Below are 20,811 nucleotides of genomic sequence, written 5' to 3' on the forward strand. Positions count from 1 at the left end.
TGTGACGAGTGTCTATGTATGCAAAGCCCCTAATATTGGGGGGGCCTGGTCCCCCAAAGTCCCACCCCCCTGGCTGCGGGGCCTGGCGTCCCTCTCCTCTGGCAGTGCCGGGGTTAATGTCTGGCCCGGCCCAGCACCACCTTAGTCCCAAGCCCTGAAGTGCTGACACAGGCGGCAGGGCTGGGCCAGGCCCGGGTCCAAGGGGCTGTGCGGGGCCAGGCCCCCCTTCCCCTGCTGCCAGCAGTGCAGGCCAGCCCTCCTCCACGGCTGGGCCCGCCCCTGAGCCAGCCCAGCCCCTGCACTCCACACAGCCCAGGGCGACAGCAGGGAGCCTCGGCCCACCGCTTCCCTGGCCTGGCAGAGTTGGCGTGTGCCTGGCCCGAGGGGCTCGCCTGGGGCTGCCCCGGGGCACGGTCCCAGCACTGGCCAGGCTGGGCAGTAGCTGGGGGGAGAGGGCCGCTTCCCAGACTGCAGGAGCCTTTGCGGCTGGAGCTGGGGAAGGAGGCTGCCAGTTCCTTGTATCGCTTTCCCGGGGCAGGGCCAGGCCGGGGGGTCCCAGCCGCTTGCTGTCTCCAGGGACCGGCCTGGGGGCTGACATGAGGGCAGGTGCCTGGGGCCACAAGCACTGGAGGAAGCGTCTGCCGAGGGACCCGCAGCCCTGCCAAGCGGCGAGATGATCAGTAGGCAAGGTAAGGCCTGGAGCCCGAGCCCTGGCCAGGCTGCTGGGGCGAGGGCAGGAGACACCTGGCACTGGGGGCAGCCAGGGAGGTGTAGCGCCTCAAACAGCCCAGCCCAGAGCTGCCTTGGCAGTGCCCCGGACCCAGAGTGAAGGAGCTTTGAGTAGACACCTGGCTTTGGCTTTGCGCCATCAGGGCCAGGTGCAAGTAAAGCCAGGTTTCCCTGCTCCCCCGGGTTGGGCAGAGCCAGCTCCTTGTCCCCAGGACCGAAGGGGCCGAGTGACGCCTGGGAGTGAGGATGGGCTCTGGCTGCAAAGCGGCTCTGCCCGGTGCCAGTCCCACTGGGCTCCCAGAGCGTGGGCGAGTTTGGAGCACTGGCGGGTAGGAAACTGGAGGAGCTGCTCTGCCCTGGGGTGCTCTGCCCTGGGGTGCCTCTGCAATTCCTCCTGCACTAGCTGCAGCAGCAGCCCCCTCCCCCTCCCCCTCCTGCTAGCCCTGCAATTCTCAGCTCTGCCCAGCACCAGCACAGGCGCAAAAGCACCCTGGCTGCCAGCCCCTGCATGGGGCTAATGCCCAGGTGCCCGCCAGGCTGCCAGGCCACACCTGACTGGAAAAAGCCCAGCAGCTCCCTTAGGCGTGTCCGCCAGGGCACCTCTGCCAGCCAGCTCCAGGAGAAGCTGCAGCCAGCCGTGGCACAGCGTGAGCGAGGCCCAGAGACCCTGGGCATGGACTGGGCCATGGGTGCTGGCACTGTCAGGGTCCTGCTGGTCTCAGTGTGCTGAGGGCCTGAGCTGGCAGCTGTGCCTGGGGGTCAGCTGGGTGCTCACCCCCCTGGGCTGGTCCCTTGGGCCTTTAGCCCTTCGATAGCGGGTGGGAGGCACCTGGGCTCAGGCTCTCTCTGGTCACTGCTGCATCCACCAGGCCTCAGGGGGCTGTCGTGTGACATGTTTCCCTGGAGTCCAGTTTTGTCTGTGGTCGTAGGCCAGGGGACATGGCCCTCCCCTCCTCCTGGTCTGGTGTGGTGAGAGCCCACCCCCCAGCTTCAATTGTCACAGCAGGAGGCGATTCTGGGGCACTTGCAGAGGTTGTTTTGTGGGATGAAGATTGGGCAGACCCCCCCCCCCAGCACCTGCGGGGTGGGCCTGTGTGGGGTTCAGTGCACTGTATCCGTCACAGCCAGACAGTATCGGACCCCCTCTGTGCAGCCTCGCAGGGGAGGGATGTGTCTCGGGCTCCCCTGGGCTCATGCGCTTTCCACAGCCAAGCAGCGTGAGTTTTGGTTCTCTGTGCGTTTAGGGGGCAGCCAGCCTCCTCACACGGGCCCTTGCTGGCTCCGCTGTGTTAGTCTCAGGAACCAGGCCACGGAGTGAACAGGCTACAAGACTGACCCTCTGGCTGGGGAAGGGTGAGCTGGGCAGCGTGTGTGCGAAGCCGGGGCAGCCGCTGCCTGGGCTGAACTGGCTCTGTAGGCAGAGGGGCTTTAGGTTCCAGGGCTGGCAGGAGCCTGGAATCCCCGGCAAACCCAGTGACTCCAGCTGGCATCCCAGGAGATCCCGGCCTCTCACCCGCTCTGGGTGGGAGGGACTCTGTTTGTATTCAGGCTTATTCATGCTTCACCTGCTTCCACTTTCCATTCTGGGGCCTGCAATACACCAGTGTGGGAAGGTGACACACACAAAACCACCTTCCTCTTCCAGCCAAGAGATTGTGGGGCGGGGGGGGGGGTTTCCTGTCTCCCTGCCGGGACCATGTCCCTGCAGAAATCCCCAGGCCCAGAGAATGGGAGCAGGGACTCCAGCTGGCCTGAGTCTAGGCTCTGAGGGACACAGATCCCCTTGTTCTGTGCTCTGACCCCTGCTGTGAGCGCTGGATGCTTCAGGACTAGCAAGGCAGATCAACCCTTTTGCATGAGTTCCTAGGTCCAGAGATGTGCCCTGACCTCCCTCCTCGCCCACACAGAAATCCTTTGTTTTTCCTGCTGCCTCCATAACAAAGGGAAACATTGGCTGACAGGGATGGGACCAGCCCAAGGTGTGAGATCCGTTGCTCTGCTAGGACAAGGGGCTGCTCCTGCTGAGCTACAGGAGCTGGCCTGCGTCTATAGAGCTGAGCTCATCCAGAGAAACAGTCGACTCTCCAGATGCAAATGGGTCAGGCCCCTGCTGTCCCAGCCCTTGGCTCCCACGCCCACCTGTGTGCTTCAATCCCAGCCCCAGCCTGGACCCAAGCCAGCCTTGCCATTACAGCCCCTCTTTCTTTTGGTGAAGGCAGCGTGTCCATAATGTGAGGGAGCCCATCAGGCAGCTCAGAGCAGACGTGGCTCCTGTCTGCCAAAGACCAGCTTGGGGAGCAGGGGGTGTCCAAACCCAGCCTCGCTGAGAGCCAGCCGTGGCCCGGGGGGAGCCAGTGGGCAACACCCATTGTGCATAATTGCCCTAGCTTGTGGCTGCTCTCCCCTGCCGGAGAGTGGCCTCACATGGAGACCATGATTCCCAGGATGCAATGCAGCCAGAAACCTCTCCCCTCCCTCCAGTGGAGCTAACCGCCCTGCTCCTGTGGAGACGTGGGATCCCAGCATGCAGTGCAGCTGGGTGCACCCCCAGGATTGGCCTGTCTGCCTTAGGGCCAGATGCTGAGGGTTGGGGTTACAGTGTAATTCCAGCATGTTTGGGGGTAGGTGGGTACAGTCTGTCCGGTCTCTTACCTTCAGGCTCAGAGGAATCAGAACCACTAGTTCCATAAATTGTGCCTGGCTTCAGCAGTGACCCTTCGTCTTTCACTGCCCGGTAAATCAGTGGTGCAGGGTCTGGCCCATTTTCACCGATGTGCCTGAGGGGTTCCTGGTGGCAGGGATTGATCTGGTGGGTAGCAGACCCCTTCCTGGTGTGGGTACGAAAAGTGCCACGGGGCAGTGATGGGTGGTGACGTGTTGTGGGTGATGCAATGTGTTACGTGATGCTCTGACGCTGTCTGAGGGTTCTCCTGCGCTGTCTCTCCAGACACTCAACGGGCAGTGGCGATTCTGACCAGGTACCAAACCACGCTGAGGGCTCCAGAGGAGCAGCAGTTGAAGGCCTCTATCGGAAAGGTCTCGCACATCTTCCGAAGTGACCTCTTTCAGGCCCTGCTGGGTAAGTGCCTTCCGCCTAGTGAGCTGATTGCTGGCTTCGCACTGAACAGCCACTCTGTGGCTGACGCACACGCGTAACCCTCCCCTCTCAGGGTGAGGAGCAGGGGACCCGGGCTCTGGCTCGTAGTGTCTGCGTCAGGAGCCCAGCTTCTCGGGGGAGTGAGTTCTAAGGAACTTTCTGCAGCCTGTGTGTCAAGGCTTTTCTACACTCTGTCTGAGGCCAGAGAAGAGCCCTAGAACCCCCCCCTTTGTCTGCGGGAGTCAGCGACCTGAGCTCAATACCCAGCTCCTAGTGTGGCTGCACAGTGGTACAGAACGATTCCATTCATAGCATGTGGAAGAGCGCAAAGCTTCAGTGCAGCTGGAGCTGTTAAATGGCTTAACCTGGGAGACCTGTAACTGTAATAGTGAAAGGCAAAGCGGGTCATGCATAGGTCCTGTGGACTACGATTCCCAGAATGCTCCTCTCACTGACTGGTCTTAACCTTCTAACTGATGCCTCAGTCTTTCTTTTTCACTGCAGATTTGTGGGGCAATGTGGATTATTTTCACCCCTGGGATGCCCAGGCCAGTGCACGTTAAGGGGCCTTGAAGTTTTATAAAGCACTCCTTGCAGTGGTCAATCATGATGGTGTTTATGGCCCGTCAGCTATGGATCGTGTGATGGAGCTTTATGCACCTTCCCCTCCCAGCCCTGCCACACAGAGCCTGCTTGTGTCCGGCATTGCTTCTCTCTATTCTTATTACCAGCCCTTGGGGAGAAGTAGGTTTTTCTCCACTTGCTTCCTGTTGCAGATAATATTTCACAGGTTTGGGAAAGCAGCTCCCAATGCAGCCCTGTCTTTCAGGAACTCCAAACCTGAAGTATTTGCAAGGAATACGATGTGTTGAGGGAAAAGAACTATACACGAGAAATGGCCTTATTAGGCAGCCCCATCTTGCAGGTCAGAGGACTGAAAATGCCTTGGATCACAGTGCAGCAACCCCCTGGAATTACATCAGCGCAGTTGGAGTCTTATTAGAAACTAGACAAATACAGTGAGAGAAACTCCCACACTATCCTGTTGAATCTTCACACACACCGACTTCCTACTTTCATGCCCCTTCCCTGTTCACTTCCCATGAATTTTCTAGCAAACAAATTAATGGCCAGGACTGTTCCTGGAAGCAGCAAATTTTAAGTGATTACTACAGACTATTCACAAAAACGAAATCCTGAGTTCAGGACTGGCAGAATGCCCGGCAGAAACCTGCTTTTAACAGTAACCCTTGAGGTGCACAAACCCTACCATGTGACTTATGTGTCCAATCAACATTAACACAACTCCAACGCTAAATGCTACAACAAGCCGGAGACAAAAAGGTATCTGTGGGAATTAGTCTGCTAATAAGCTAAAATAATGAATACATGTGTGAGAACCACCATCGTTTGTGGACATCTAAATGAAATTAACTTGGCTTCTCCCTAAGGTACTTGTATGGCCCCTATCATCCTAGTACCCGAGCTCCTCATGATCTTTAATGCACGTCCCCGCAGACACCTGACAAGGCAGGGAAGTGCTAGCCTCCCCATGGGACACAGGAGAATGGAGGCACAGAGAAGCTAAGTGATTTGCCTAAGCCTAGGTCATATATGAAGTCTGTGGGAGAGCAGGGAATTGTCTTGAGACACAACCTAACACTCCAACTCCTGTCTTGCTAAATGAATGACTATGAATAGTTAATGACATGCATTTGAAGCTGGTGAGGTATTTCTAGGATGCTGGCTCCCACCTCCTTTCCTGCTGGACGGACGCTCTGTTGGCATGCTCCGGGCCACGCTGCTGCCTCACTCGCTCCCGCTGCATGTGGTTGCTTGCAGGCACAGCATAGGCAGAAGCTTGTCAGCGCCCAGGTGCAATGGCTCATGGGCTGCTGTGTGGCTCCATTTGCTGAGTCATGTGGGCTCAGGCTATAGAGAAGAACAGGTGTTTTGAACAGAGAGAGAACTCAGTGGCCAGTAATGTCTTTCCACCTCCCATTTCCAGGCCTGAGTAGTACAATTTGTTTGGATGGCATCTCTAACCATATCCCACCAGACTGAAATCCAACCTGCCTGTACATCTGGGGTTCTCAAACCTCAGTGGACTGCGACCCCCTTCTGACAACAAAAATTACTACACGACCCCAACTATTGTGGCTTGCTCAGTGGGGACACACGTTAATTATCTGGACATTAAAACGAAGAGTTAGCTGTTTGATACCAAATTTATATCCATCTAAGAAGAGTGTTTTGTTTTCATAGACTCATAGATTCCAAGGCCAAAAGGGACCATTGTGATCATCTAATCTGACCTCCTGCAAAACATGGGTCACAGAACTCTCCCATAATCATTCCTAGAGCAGAGCTTTGAGAAAAACATCCCATCTTGAGGTAAAAATTGTCAGTGATGGAGAATCCACCAGGACCCTTGGTAAATTGTTCCAATAGTTAATTACTCTCACTGCTAAAAATTTGCACCTGATTTCCAGTCTGAATTTGTCTAGCTTCACCTTTCAGCCATTGGATCATGTCAGATCTTTCTCTGCTAGATTGAAGAGCCCATTATTAAATATTTGTTTCCATGTAGGTACTTACAGACTGTAATCAAGTCATCCCTTAACCTTCTGTTTGTTAAGCTAAATAGATTGAGATCCTTGAGTATAGACTATACTATAAGGCATGTTTTCTAATTCTTTACTTATCCTTATGGCTCTTCTCTGAACTGCGGCTGATTTATCAACATCATTTTGAATTGTGGTCACCACACCTGGACACAGTGCTCCGGCAGTGGTCGCACCAATGCCAAATACAGAGGTAACATAACCTCTCTACCCCTACTCAATATCCCCCTGTAATGCATCCCAGGATTGCATTACTCTTTTGGGCACAGCGTCACATGTTCAGGTGATTATCTATCACGACCCCAACATCTTTTTCAATCACTGCTTCCCAAGGTAGAGTCCCTCATCCTGTAAGTGTGGACCACATCCTTGTTCCTAGTTGTACACATTTTATATTTGCTTATGCTAAACAATCTGTTCCACCTTGTATTTAGCTGTAACACTCTGAGTACATTTCCCAGACCTAAAGAGTTTTGTGTAGCTCGAAAGCTTATCCCTCTCATCAACAGAAGTTGGTCCACACACCTGGTCCCCCTAATATCCTGGGACTAACACGGGTACAAATCTGCATACAACAATATGGTCACTTTATATCATTCTAGTCGGGCAATCAAAATGTCGCGTGGTACCAAGTCAAATGCCTTAGAGAAGTCTAAGGATATTACATCAGCACTATTACTTTTATCAGCCAAACTAGTAATCTCATCAAAAAAAGATACCAGGTTAGTTTGACAGGATCTATTTTCCATACACCCATGTTGATTTGCATTAATTACATTACCCTCCCCTTTAATTCTTTATTCAGCGAGTCCCATATCAGCTACTCCATTATCTTGCCCAGGATTGATGTCAGGGTGGTAGGCCTATAATTGCCTGGGTCATCTCATTTGGCACAACATTAGTTCTCTTCCAGTCTTCTGGAACTTCCCTAATGCTCCAAGACTTACTGAAAATCACCCTTTACCAGTCCAGCAAGCTCCTTAGCCAGCTCTTTTAAAACTCTTGGCTGCGAGTTATCTGGACCTGCTGATTTAAAAATGTCTAACTTTAGTAGCTTCTGTTTAACATCCTCCAGAGATACCAGTGGCATGGAAGGAGTGTTATCACCATGTGATGAGACTATATCCTCTGTTTTTCCCTGAACTACAAAAAATAAATATTTGTTGAACACTTCTGCCTTTTCTGGATATTATTGATAATTTTACCATTTCCATCTAGAAATAGACCAACACCATTGTCAGGATTCTTTTTGTTCATAATACATTTTAAAAACTTCTTCTTAGTGTCCTTACCTATGCTGGCCATAGATTTCTCTTTGTGTCCCTTTTGCTTTCCTTATCAATTTTCTACCATTCCTAACTTCTCATTTATATTCATTGATATCAAATTCCCCTTTCTTTCATTTGTTACATTTTTTGTGTGTATTTTTTATAGCTGCATTCACTTCCCCTCTAAAACAGGTCTTTTTTGAACCAGTACAGTCTTCTGCTTGATTGTGGCTTTTGGGGCATCTCGTAAGGTGTCCTTAAATTATTTCCAATTATCTTTCAGATTTTTCTGAACAAATTCTTCCTCACGGCCAATTTGGCTCATAATTATTTTCAGCTTTGTGAAATTGGACCTGTTAATCTGCCAAATGTATATCTTTCTTGTCTTAATTTTATTCTCTTTGCACATTATACCTTGTACCCAAGCTACCATTAATTTTAGTTGTGTGTGGAGCCAGCAGGGGGAATAACAAATATATAATAATTTTGTGGGTTACATAAATACGAGGCCATTTAAAAATGTTACACCTTGGTGAAGGATTTTTTTTAAAAACAGAAATAATTTGACATCTAGAACCCAGAGGCTGCTCTGTTTTGTGCTGTACAGATCAGGATAAATTCTGGGCAGGAACTAGTTATGAGTGTCTCTTAAGATACAAAAATATAAAGACAATACCAGAGAACAATTTACAGCAGAAATAATCTTCAGTGAGACACAAGAGCTCCCTGTCGGAACTCTTCTCCTTGGATTCCACCTGCCAGTTGCCTAGAGACTCCAGACCTCAAGGGAAATGTGCAGCAATTCTAAAGTGTCTTCAGAGGTCCCTTAAAGGGATGTCTGATTCCCCAGTCCCTTGGAAAGAGAAGAAATGCCCCAGCTCTGCTGTTCCTCCCAAACCTCAGAGATGTGTCTCAGGCTCGTATGAAATCTTCTGAGTAAACGGTGGTGCATGTGAAAGCTCAAGAGCATCTGGTTAGCTCTGGCCAGGGGGTGAGAGCCTGGAGGATCCTCTATCCATTCTCAGTACACCCTATCATGGTAATTAATGGCAGCCAGTTCTCTTTCAGGCATTTCTGAGGTTCACATCACCATATGACCTAGGCAGTTCACATCTTTACCACATGTAGCTTCATCCAGAACCTGTTTCCCGCACAGCAATCCAACAGAGGGTGTTCTCCTTAGTCTCTCCTCTCCTGCCCCACTGACTCCTTGCATTCTGCCCCTTCTTCCCTTTTCGGCCGGGTTCCAGGAGCTCTGCCTTCCCTCCCCGAGAGATAGGAGCTATGAATGATCATCCTGGGAACAATGACAGAGCTGTTCCATAGCTTTGAAGAGGACTGCAGAGCCCTTGTCCTCAGCAGAACATGCTGCAGCTGGTCAGGGGGCACCGTGGTGTCAGCAGGAGGCGTAAAGATAAACTGGCTGGTGGTGTTTTGTTAGCGCAGGAGTGGAGATCAGCTACATTCCTGTGTCGTCTAGCTCAAAACAGGCTAATCTGGGGGAGAGGCTGAGTCCAGCAGGGAGACCCTGGCCAATTAGCTGAAATTTCTATATCAAATACATTTGAAATCCACAATGTTTGTTCACGAGCCAGATTTCCAGAGTCCTCTCTGAGGGTCTAGTTGGTTTGGAATAAACAAAATCCAGTGATGGGTCAGTGAGTCCCTGTGAGCAGGAGTGCAGCTCCTACCAGGGGCGGCTCTAGACCCCAGCGCGCCAAGCAGGCGCTTGGGGCGGCCGTTTCCCGGGGGGGCGGCATTTGGCTCCGGTGGAGCTCCCGCCGGCATGCCTGCGGCAGGTCCACCGGAGCCCGGGACGAGCGGACCTGCCGCAGGCATGACTGCGGCGGGTCCCGTCTTCCCGCGGCTCCGGTTGAGCTCCCGCAGGCATGACTGCGGCAGGTCCGCTGGTCCCGGGCTCCGGTGGACCTGCCGCAGGCACGTCGGCAGGAGCTCAACCGGAGCCGCGGGAAGAGGGGACCCGCCGCGGGACCGGGGAAGGGCGGCGCAGCGCTCCGCGCTGCTTGGGGCAGCGTGATCTCTAGAGCCGCCCCTGGCTCCTACACTCCACAGGACAGACAAACCATGTGACACGCAGGTGTATGTGTGCAGATGCTGCTAACCCAGGGCAGCTTTGCTGGGTACCTTCTCCTCCACTCCATGTATTTGTTTTATCCGCCAGCTGTTGTCTCATCACATGCATAGATTATAGGCTCTTTCAGTCTGGGACTGTCTTCCTACTGTAGGTGTGAAGATCGCCTAGCATAACTGGGTTCTGAGCCCCACCCAGGGCACCGAGGGGCTAGCACAGTAGAAAGTGACTCTGGGGAGGGCTCATGATAACATTAACCTGTGAAAATGGGGCTCAGCCTGGGTGGAATCCCCTTGTTGCGTGTGGCTTTATTGCCCGTGGCGGTGGCAGCCAGTGGGGCTGTGTAGCTCTGGGAGAGTCGAGGCAGTTTCAGTCCCAGTCGGTTTGCTGTCTCTCTGCTCACTTTCCCGCTGGGGTGGAGCTTCTCCAGCTTGGAGCCCAACATGTGTGTAAATCCCTGGGGTTGGCGGGGAGCTAACCCAAGGGCGGAGTGGCATTATTCTTTGTTTGGTTAGTACCCAGGCAGCTAGGCAGCTCCACTTGCTGGGCTCTGTGCAGACTCCCAGAAGGGCACCTGCCCTGGTGCTGGGCTGAGGAGGAGGTCTGTCACTTGGCGTGCTTTCAGGAATGTGGGGGCTGCTTTCTTTAGGCCCCTGTGTGCCCTGGGGGGACCCAAAAGCATGTGTCTGGCTTCACAACTGGGGCACTCACACTCCTGCAGGACCTGGGTGGCACCTGCCTTCCTCTGCTAGTGCATCCCAGCGAACAGGCCTTCGCCGCAGGGACTGTGTGTGTCGTTACCGGGCTAGGGCTAGGACGGGGCTGCTTGCTTTGGGGAGCGACTGGTGGGGGCGGAGTTGTGTCCGGCTCTGCGCCGGGAACAGGCCGTGCTTGGCTTAGAGCCACTGTGTGAGAGGGTGGTTATTTCCGGACAGAGTGCTGCTGCTGCTGATGCTCAGGAATGCATGAGCACCGGGCTCAGGCACAAAAGAAATTATCTGGCCATGAGCAGCGAAAACAGGATTTGCTGCCTCTTGCCTCCTGGCCTTTTTCTTAATGTGTTTGAGGCCTTTGCCTGCTGGTGAGCCAGGTTTGTGATTTGTAGTGAAACTGCCCAGGGAACAGTTCAGGCCCTCGGGGGCCATGGAGACCATGGGAACAGCCAGCTCTCACCAACATGCTTCAGGAGTCTCATGACGATTCAAAAACTGCAGCCGGTATGTGATTGTGTGTGGGAAGGAAGGGACTGCCCCACAGTACCATGGTGTATACGGAAGGTGCACTAAACTACTATCCCAGAGACCATCCATTCCAGACCTAGCTCTGCTCCTAGCTATTGTTCGTACAGCAATCCTTAGTACGAGGCAGGTTTCAGTCCGCGGGGGTTAACTATTATCCACTAGTTTTACAAAGAAGGTCGTTGTACTTGCACATTAGGCAGAACTGGGAACAGAAGTCAGGTTTCTAACATACCCGATGCCACCTTGCCCTACAGCCTTTCTGAAGGATCATGCTAAATCCACTCTACAGGAGTGGCTCTGTGTCACTCTCTAGACTATTGCGGTTTCTGACTCTGTTAGTGTTTGTAGACTAAGGGTACCTCTACACTGCAGTTATACACCCATGGCCGGCCTGTGCCCGCTGACTCGGGCTTGCGGGGGCTCAGGGTCACAGGGCTGTTTAATTGTGGTGTAGCTGTTCGGACTCAGGCTGCAACCCAAGCACTGAGACCCTCCCAGCTGGCAGGGTCCTAGAGCCCAGGTTCCAGCCTGAGCCCAAACATCTACATTGCAGTTAAACAGCCCCTTAGGCTGAGCCTCACGAGCCCAGGTCAGCCGCTGGGATCGAATTGCAGTGTAGAGCCTTAGAAATCTGCTTTAGCTAACGACCAGAGATCCCAGGTTCAGTCCCTGCAGACAACCCAAAGAAAGGCTTGGTCACGTTTGGCTGCAATGTTGGTTCTTCTTGGCTAAGGTTACAAAGAATGCTAGTGCTCAGTGTGTCCGTGCTGCCTCACAAATACTTGTGTAACCACTGGCATGTACACGCTGGCTCCGTTTGGACTGACGTGCACAGAGGATAGCAGTTTCTTAGGCCCGGTCTACGCTAGGAGCTTGGGTTGGTATAAGGATGTCGCTCAGGGGTGTGTAAATCCACCCCCATGAGCACCACAGTTAAACTGGCCTAACCGCCAGTGTAGACGGCGCTAGGTCGACAGAAGAATTCTCCTGGCTGCCTACCCCAAGGAGAGAATCCCTCCTGTCCGTGTGGGCAGCGTCTTTACTGAAATACGGGGCAGAGCTATTGGGGAAGCAGGACAGGTCTGTGCTCTCCATCCGAAGGGTGTGGGTGCAAACGACTACATCTCTGTATCAAAGTTAGCATAAGGGCCCTGAGACCTTGTGGGAGTAGTTTAGTCTGAACGACATTGTATGTAGACGTGAAAGTGGATCTGCCAATTGTTTTGTTGTTGCCTTTTTATTAGCTGTGTGTGGCTGAGGGAGAGCTGTCCCTCTAGGAACCGGAACAGGGTGCGGCAGGCTGGGTATGTGTGAGACTCGGGGGGGCCTGTGTGTCTGAGCTCCAGAAAGGTAAGAACTGGATTGAATAACCTGGTCTCTCCAAACAGCTGCTTCATTCCCGAAGGTGCAGCATTAGTGCTCCTGGGGGACTGGCTGCCTCCGAGCATTGCTAATGGGCTGGGCTAGGGTATCTTTCACCTTTAATCACAGCTTGGAATTTTGTCCAGCTCAGCAGAGATTAAAAGTCGTTCCCGGCCAACGGCTGGTGGATGGACCCGAGAGGGAATTCGTTTGGTCCCTGTTCCAGTTCCCATGTCGCACGCTGGCTCCCAGGCTTTGCATTAGACTGTAAGCTGTGGGGGCAGGGAGGGTCTCTGCTGTGTGTTTGTGCAGCATCCAGCACAGCAGAGCCCTGATAGCAGCTGGGGCCTCTGGCAGGGGACCACGGTGCCTTACTCCCGTCCATCTGGCCGAGCAGCAGCCCCACGCTTCTTCCACGGACAGGGGAGTGCAGAAATGAGAAGACAGCCCCAAAAGCCCAATCTCGTCTACGAAAAGTGTCCTGCTGTTTGGTCCCATCTCATGCAGTTTGAATGTTTGGGGCTGGTGATCCTGAGGCCGCTCAGCCTCCTGCCAGTGGCTGCGTGGGCAGCCTGATTCCATGGCTCTCTTGGGAATCGTCCTCTCTCACGTTCACAGCAGAGGCGGCGCAGGAAGCAGTCCCTGACAGCTCCTTCGTGGGCTGGCTACTGAGATGCAGCCTGCAAGGCCCACAGGACACATGCGGTCACGTTGGTGGAGCAGTTAGTGCTGGAGGATTTGCTGGGCTCCCTGGCAGCCTGATCTCTTCATTACTGCAGGCCCTACCCTATCTGCAGATTCCCTTCCCACACCTGGTGCACTGACCCAGCTTCCTGCTGTGTGCCCTCTGCTCCCCTTGTATGTCCCGTGTGCTGCACGTGATCCCTATGAAATCATCGCAAACCAGCCAGAGCTGCCGTATGCTGCCCTGCATCATTGCAGATGCTGCTGAGGATCAGTGCCTTACGTAGCCCTTTTCTTCCTCTCCGGCAAGAGCACTGCTGTCCTGTCTCCTCGGAAACCGACACCAGCTCCTGCTGCTGTAAGCACTGACTAATGGGAGGCTGAGTCTCTCCCTGGATAACCTGACTTCTGCTGGGTTGTGGGTGGGTGTGCTGGATACAGTGACCTCTCCGCAACGGGCACAGTACAAAGAGTGTGCCAGAGGACACACCCTCAGAGCATGGTGTTCATGGAACAGAAGCCTCTGTGTGTGTCTCAGTATCTGAGCCTCTGCAGGATTCTTGCTTGAAAACCGGCTTGTATCTGATCAGGGGTTTTTCAGTGATCCGTATGGAGTACTGGGTGGCCTGCTTGCTGCAAGGCACCGTTCACAGATACAAACCTGCCTTGGAGGGACGCTGCCCTGTGGTGTTGCAGGGCAAGAGGTGTGGGGGGGGTGGTGTAGTCCTGGGCTCCCCCTTCCTTCCTCTGGCTGCTTCCATTGTCACCCAGCTCCCTTTCCCCCTGCCCCTCCCTTCTCCTGACTTTTCTTTCTCACATGAGCACATCCAAAGTACGTCTACACCACAGATCCAGGTGTATTCGAAGTTTGGGTGGGATCATAGATGTGTCGGGCTGGAAGGGACCTGGAGAAGTCATCTACTCCAGCCCCTGCGCTGAGGCTGGACCAAGTAAACCTAGACTAGCCCTGACAGGGATTTGTCCAACCTGGTCTTAAAAACCTCCAATGACGGGGATTCCACAGCCTCCCTTGGAAGCCTAGCCCAGAGCTGAACTATCCTGAGAGTTAGAAAGGTTTTTCCTAACATCTAACCTAAATTTCCCTTGCTGCGGATTAAGCCCATTACTTCTTGTGCTACCTTCAGTGGTTGTGGAGAACAATTGATCACCGTCCTCTTTCTAACAGCCGCTAACATATTGGAAGAGATCAGGTCCCTCTCCTCCCCCCCCCCCCCATCTTCTTTTCTCAAGACTAAACACGTCCAGTTTTATTAACCTTTCCTCACAGATCAGGTTTTCTAAACCTTTGATCATTTTTGTTGCTTTACTCTGGACACTTTCCATTTTGTCCACATCTTTCCTAAAGCGTGACGCCCAGAATTGGACACAGTTCTCCAGCTGATGCCTCACCAGTGCCGAGTAGAGTGGGACAATTACCTCCCAGGTCTTACATACCAAACTCCTGTTAATACACTCCGGAGAGATAATCAGCCTTTTTCATAGCTGCATCACACTGTTGACTCATTCTGTTTGTGATCCACTCTGCAGTACTACCATATAGCAGGTTATTCCCCTTTTTGTATTTGTACATTTGTTTTTTCCTTCCTAAGTGAAGTATTTTGGACTTGTCTTTATTGAATTTCATCTTGTTGAATTCAGACCAATTCTCCAATTGGTTAAATTCATTTTGAATTCTAATCATAACATCAGAACAGCCATACTGGGTCAGACCAAGGGTCCATCTAGCCCAGTATCCTGTCTTCCGACAGTGGCCAATGCCAGGCACCTCAGAGGGAATGAACAGAACAGGGAATCAAGTGACCCATCCCCTGTCGCTCATACCCAGCTTCTGGGAAATAGAGGCTAGGGACACCATCCCTGCCCACCCTGGCTAATAGCCATTGAAGGATCTATCCTCCATAAATTTATCTAGTTCTTTTTTGAAGAATTTTGTCCTCCAAAGTGCTTGCAACCCTTCCCAGCTTGTTGTCGTCTGCAGATTGTAGAAGCATCCTCTCTTCTCCATTTTGCAAGTCATTAATGAAAATATTGAATAGTACCAGACCCAAGACTGACCCCTGCAGGACCCCACTAGATACACCCTCCCAGTTTGACAGCGAACCATTAATCACTATTCTGAGTACAGTCTTTCAACCAGTTGTGCACCCCCCTTGCAGTAGTTTCATCTAGACCAAATTTCCCCAGTTTGCTTATGAGAATGTCATGCAGGACTGTGTCAAAAACCTTACTAAAATCAAGATAGTATACTGCTTCCCCCATCCACTAGGCCAGTAACCCTGTCAAAGAAGGAAATCAAGTTGTTTTGGCATGATTTGTTCTTGACAAATCCATGCTGGCTGTTCCTTATAACCTTATTATCATCTAGATGCTTACAGATTGATTGTCTAATAATTGTTCCAGGATCTTTCCAGGTATCAAGTTAGGCTGATTGGTCTTTAATTCCCTGGATTCTCTTTGTTCCCCTTATATTTGTCATTCTCCAGTCATCTGGTACCTTCCCTGTCCTTCATGAGTTCTTGAAGATAATTGCTAACGGTTCTCATATTGCTTCTGCTAGTTCCTTAAGTACCCAAGGATAAATTTCATCAGGTCCCGCTCACTTGAATACATCCAATTTATCTAACTCTTCTTGAACGTGCTCTTTCCCTACTTTGGCTTGCATTCCTTCCCCCTTGTTGTTAATATTAATTGTGTTGAGTATCTGGTCCCCATTAACCTTTTTAGTGAAGACCGAATCAAAATAGGCATTAGACACCTTAGCCTCCTTGATGTCATCAGTTACCCTTCCTCACGAAATAGAGGACCTACACTTCCCTTCATTTTTCTCTTGCTCCAATGTATTTAAAGCGTCTCTTACTGCCTTTTATGTCCCTTGCTTGGTGTCATTCATTTTGTGCTTGAGCCTTTCTGATTTTGTCCCTGCAGGCTTGTGCTATTCTTTTGTACTCCTCCCCAGCAATTTGTCCATGTTTCCAGTTTTTGTAGGATTCCTTTTGATTTTCAGATCATTAAAGAACTCCTCATGGAGCCATATTGGCCTTACTAGTCTTCCCATCTTTCCTTTGCACTGGAATGGTTTGCAGTTGTGCCTTTAATATTGTCTCCTTGAGAAACTGCCTGTTCTCCTGAACTCCTTTTCCCCTTAAGTTTTCTTCTCATGGGACCTCACCTACCAGTTCTTGGAGTCTGTTAAAGGACTAGCTGAGCTAGCTTTATTGTAGCTACCAGGGGTAACGGAAGCAGTGAAGGTGTGCCAGCATGGACCCCAGCAGGGTGCAGGACCCACATACATTCAGAGTCCTGGGTGCAGGGGCGGCTCCAGGCCCCAGCACGCCAAGCGCATGCCGCAGGGGGTACTCTGCTGGTCGCCGGGAGGGCGGCAGGCGGCTCCAGTGGACCCTCTGCAGACGTGCCTGCGGAGGGTCCGCTGGTCCCGCAGCTCCGGGAGGTCCACCGGAGCCGCGGGACCGGCGACCGGCAGAGCGCCCCTGCGGCGTGCTGCCGTGCTTGGGGCGGCGAAATGGCTAGAGCCGCCCCTGCCTGGGTGGCTAGCATGCACCAAAGCCTGCACTACCACATGCTCCCTACCACTGTGGCTTGTGCCAGCGAGACTAAAGCTCGTGCAGCTGTATCTACCTGCGGTGACAACCCCGCAGACTGGAAGTGTGGGCTGGGCGGTGAGAGCGAGCGAGGAGCAGAGCACGGTGGAGTGGAGGTGATGGCGACTAGGGGTATGGAATGAACGAGGGTGAGTCAGTCTGTGGTGGAGAAGGAGAGGTGGTGTGTGACTGTCAAGTGGGAGTAGCAAGGGCGCGGTCAGGGGGCAAGGGTTGACTCATAGGTTTCCAACTCAAGTCATTTGTGCTACACCCAGGGAAGAAGCTGGAGGGAGCTTCGGTCTTAGGACATCAGGCACCAGAGAAGGGCCAGCCTGGGGGAGTTGCCTGATGTGGGGCCAGAGGAAACCACATCTGCCGTTAGAATGTGCCCTGGACATTTCACTCCCCGAAAAGAGGCCTGTGGCTGAAAGGAGCTGTTGTCTGTGGAGGCTGGAAAATCTAAGCACGGGGAGCAGAGACAGAGCTGCTGCAGGCAGTCCCTGCCCAGATCCACCCGCGGCAGCACCCCAACGAGCAGGCCGCCACATAATGGACAAAGCCTCCCCCTTTCACCCTCCAGGGCTGGAATCCTGTTGGAAACACCCATGAGCTGTCACAGCAGCAAACTGGCTGGAGCGGCGAGGCAGCCAAAGGTCCGGTGCTAAGAGCAGGAGCTGATCCAGCTCCCTGCGGCTCCTCTGGGGGAGGCTGCCCTCCAGCCAATTAACTCCCTTCTGACCCCTACCCCATCCCCTTCCAATTCATGCAGCAAACCTCCTGCCACAGAGTCTCTGCAGTGCCCCAAGGAGAGTGGGGGCATAGGCCTGCCATGCTGAAAGGGGTCTTTGTATTGCCCCCAAATGTTCACATGCCCTGGGGAGGGGATAGTGCACCCCAGCCTGGGGCTGTGGCATCAGTGTCCATTTCCCTAGGGATGAGAGCATCTGCTCTACAGTGGCACTTTCTTTGCAGGCTGGTGGCCGTATGCTGCTGATCCAGGGATTCCAAAGCCCTTCACAGGCTTATGGAACAATGCTTCTCCTACCACAGCCACCTCTGGGGTGGAACACGCCAGAGAGTAACAGTTTCCCAAAATGGGCTGATCTGATCATGAATGTAGCATCAGTGCTGCAGGCAAGAATCCCCAGTTATTTCAAAGTGCTGCACCTGTGTAATCTGAGGGGATGGGAAAGATGTCTATTCTGAGCAAGTCTCTAATCATGTAATTAAACGGGATGCGTTCTGGGGCCTGGATTGTCATTTTCTATATGTTTGTACAGCATCTGGCATGCCGGGTGCTCAGCCTTTTGGCCTCTAGACACTGCTGCAGTCTAGCTGTTAAATAATAATATTCACATGACGTTTCTACCCCAGGGGAAAGATTATGGCCAAATTCTGATCTCTGTTATCCCGTGTAAATCCCTAGTGACTCTTAGTAACTTCAGTGGAGTTACTTTGGATTTACACCAATGTCACAGTACAGAATTTGGCCCTTAAAGTTGAACATGCAACCTTAACCGTGGTATTTCCTGTCTTGTGCAGCTATAACATTCTCTTACTGTTGTTTTTGTGTAATAATTCTGTGTAACCAAATGTATGGGAGAAACAAACGTGCATTTCCTGATGCCCATGAGAAATTAGTGAATTTAACCACGAAGCTGGGCACATCCCCTAACCGAGACACCTGTGATGCTGCTGTTACTGCCTTCTTCTCTGTCCTGCCCTTCTCTACTATTTCTTACTTCCATCTACTGCATCCTGTCTAAAATGAGTCCCTGATCCTGGAAATGGCCAACATGGACTCAGGGGTTCTCTTGCACAGATCCTCTGCTTTGGGGCAGGAACTTTCGTATTTGCTCTGGGAAGTGCCTCACGTACTTGTGAGTGCTGAAAAATCGTAACCCCAGGCTCCATTCCACTGGTATGCCATGAGAGCTCAGTTGTACTTACCTAAATCCAGAGACTGGATTGTTTGGTGATACGCTGGGGAGAAGGTTTTTTATTTTTAATCCTATTTTCATAAAGTTTAGCGCATTCCAGGCAGTTGCTGAGAATAACTGAACAGGGAGGAGCCAGTACGTCTCTGTTACATAATGATTATTTTTATAACCGAGGACTAGATGTTTTCACACTAAAACAAAGTCCTGTTTGTGTTGCTTAGTAGTGACTGGTTACTATGATCTCATGTCTGTGCTAACTGGGCTCCTTGGGTGTTTGCTTTCTGGCTCATTTAGGATATGTGCCATATACTGGTGGTGCTGCTGGGGTCCAGGAAGGATGAGTCCCAGGTTCCCCTTACACCCTGTATTGTTAGCTGCCCCACTTTCTCTTCTGGATGCTTACAGCCATATTCTGTTCTGCACTTTTCAGGAGATAACACACATAGGCCATGGCCCAGGAAGGGGCAGTGGGGTCCAGGGAGGGAAGGTGGCTTTAAGAACATAAGAACGGCCGTACCGGGTCAGACCAAAGGTCCATCTAGCCCAGTATCTGTCTACCGACAGTGGCCAATGCCAGGTTCCCCAGAGGGAATGAACAGAACAGGGAATCATCAAGTGATCCATTCCCAGTCGCTCATTTCCAGCTTCTGGCAAACACCATTCCTGCCCATCCTGGCTAATAGCCATTGACGGACCTGTCCTCCATGAAATTTATCTAATTCTTTTTTGAACGCTGTTATTGGCTTGGCCTTCACAACATCCTCTGGGAAGGAGTTCCACAGGTTGACTGCATTGTGTGAAAGGCCAGAGCTCTTGACCCAGGCGGAGGAGGCCTGATGGTCACTCAGGGACGGGTGGTAGGGGAGCTCCCTCCCACCCGCGCTTCAAGCCATCCGATGGAGCTCTAACTTGGCATCTACCTTTCCGCCACGCATCCTTTTCTGCCAGAGGACTGGCAAAGGTTGGAGGGCAGGGTGGCTGAGCAGCTGCGGAGGTGGACGGGACTACTCCGGTGCCTCTCTCTGCGGGGGAGGGCACAGGTGCTCAACCAGCTAGTCCTGTCCATTCTCTGGCTTCGGCTCAACACCCAGGTCCCGGCCCCGGGTTTCCTGGCTGATAACCAGAAGCTGGTTCGGGAGTTCTTTGACCAGGACTGCACTGGGTCTCCACGGGGGTTTTACATCTTCCCCTGGAGGGGGGAGGACAGGGCCCGAAGTGCCTGCGCACTCAGGTCCATGTCTTCTGCCTCCAGTCCCTGCAGAGACTCCTGTATGGTGCAGGTAGCTGAGCGTGGCGCACGCTGGTGCATGCCTTCCTGCGCCGCCTGCGAGGGCTCTGATACGACTGGCAGCTCCTTTATCTCCATCCAAGAGGTCTTCCGCGAGACCTCTCTGAGCTGACCTCTTCCGGACCTGAACTCAGGTCTCGGCGACCGGGTCTGTGGCGGCCACCGATGGGGTAGATCTCCTGCACAATCTTCAGTTTTATGTGCATGTGGCAGTGTCCCCCTTGGTGTGCCAGAGTTTGGTCCTGGCAGAAGCCACCAGGATTGGGGACTTTCTGGACTGTGACTGGGGGGGCACTGGGTGGATCCCCTGGTGCGAGGTTGGCGCATGGGGTTCTCCACCCTTTGGACCCCCCCCCCCGGCACATACTTCAGGAGATGGAGGCTGCCTTACTGCCTGTTTCTCGGGTCAACCTCGAGTGGGTCCTGCGAGAGGGTGCTCCCTGCCCATCCCTCACCCCAGGCCCTCTGGATCTTTCCATTGGGCCCCTGCAGAATTTTCAAATAGTGTGTGCAGAATTTTCAAATTTTTGATGCAGAATTCCCCCAGGAGTATCTCCTTGAAACCCACTGTTGCTGTCCGTTGCTGACTCCCTGGCCTCAGCCATTCTTGTCTCCTGTCTCTCCCGCAGCTGCTGGGAGGGAAAGGCACCTTCCTAGGCTGGGCATGGGTTCGCCTCCTGGGTGCATCAAAGGGCTGTAGAAATAATGGAAGAGAGTGAAACATGGCTTGCGGCTTGACGTTGGGACACATAAGCACTGTAGATGCTTCACCTGCTAGATTGAATAGCCCTTGGGGGGTACCAGAACCCTGTCAATGCCTCCTACTTGCGTCCCCCTAGGTCTCCAGAACACCTCGCTGTGCACCC

General features: G+C 52.7%; 1 protein-coding gene across 3 annotated transcripts in view; it reads left to right on the forward strand.

The window, feature by feature from the left end:
• Positions 1-305: 305 nt before the first annotated feature.
• DLG3 (discs large MAGUK scaffold protein 3) overlaps positions 306-20,811 on the forward strand; it is a 163,478-nt gene continuing 142,972 nt past the window's right edge. The window contains exons 1-2 of one of the 3 annotated variants that reach the window (XM_039486972.1): positions 306-689; positions 3,677-3,808. In XM_039486972.1, the coding sequence (XP_039342906.1) occupies positions 674-689; positions 3,677-3,808 (148 nt within the window). In that variant the 5' untranslated portion in view covers positions 306-673. Of the gene's footprint in view, positions 690-3,676; positions 3,809-10,920; positions 11,028-20,811 lie in introns of those variants that run through there. The other 2 variants (XM_039486977.1, XM_039486974.1) reach the window with 2 other exon arrangements.

The sequence above is a fragment of the Mauremys reevesii genome, linkage group 9 (genome assembly GCF_016161935.1).
Source record: "Mauremys reevesii isolate NIE-2019 linkage group 9, ASM1616193v1, whole genome shotgun sequence".
Classification (NCBI taxonomy): domain Eukaryota; kingdom Metazoa; phylum Chordata; order Testudines; family Geoemydidae; genus Mauremys; species Mauremys reevesii.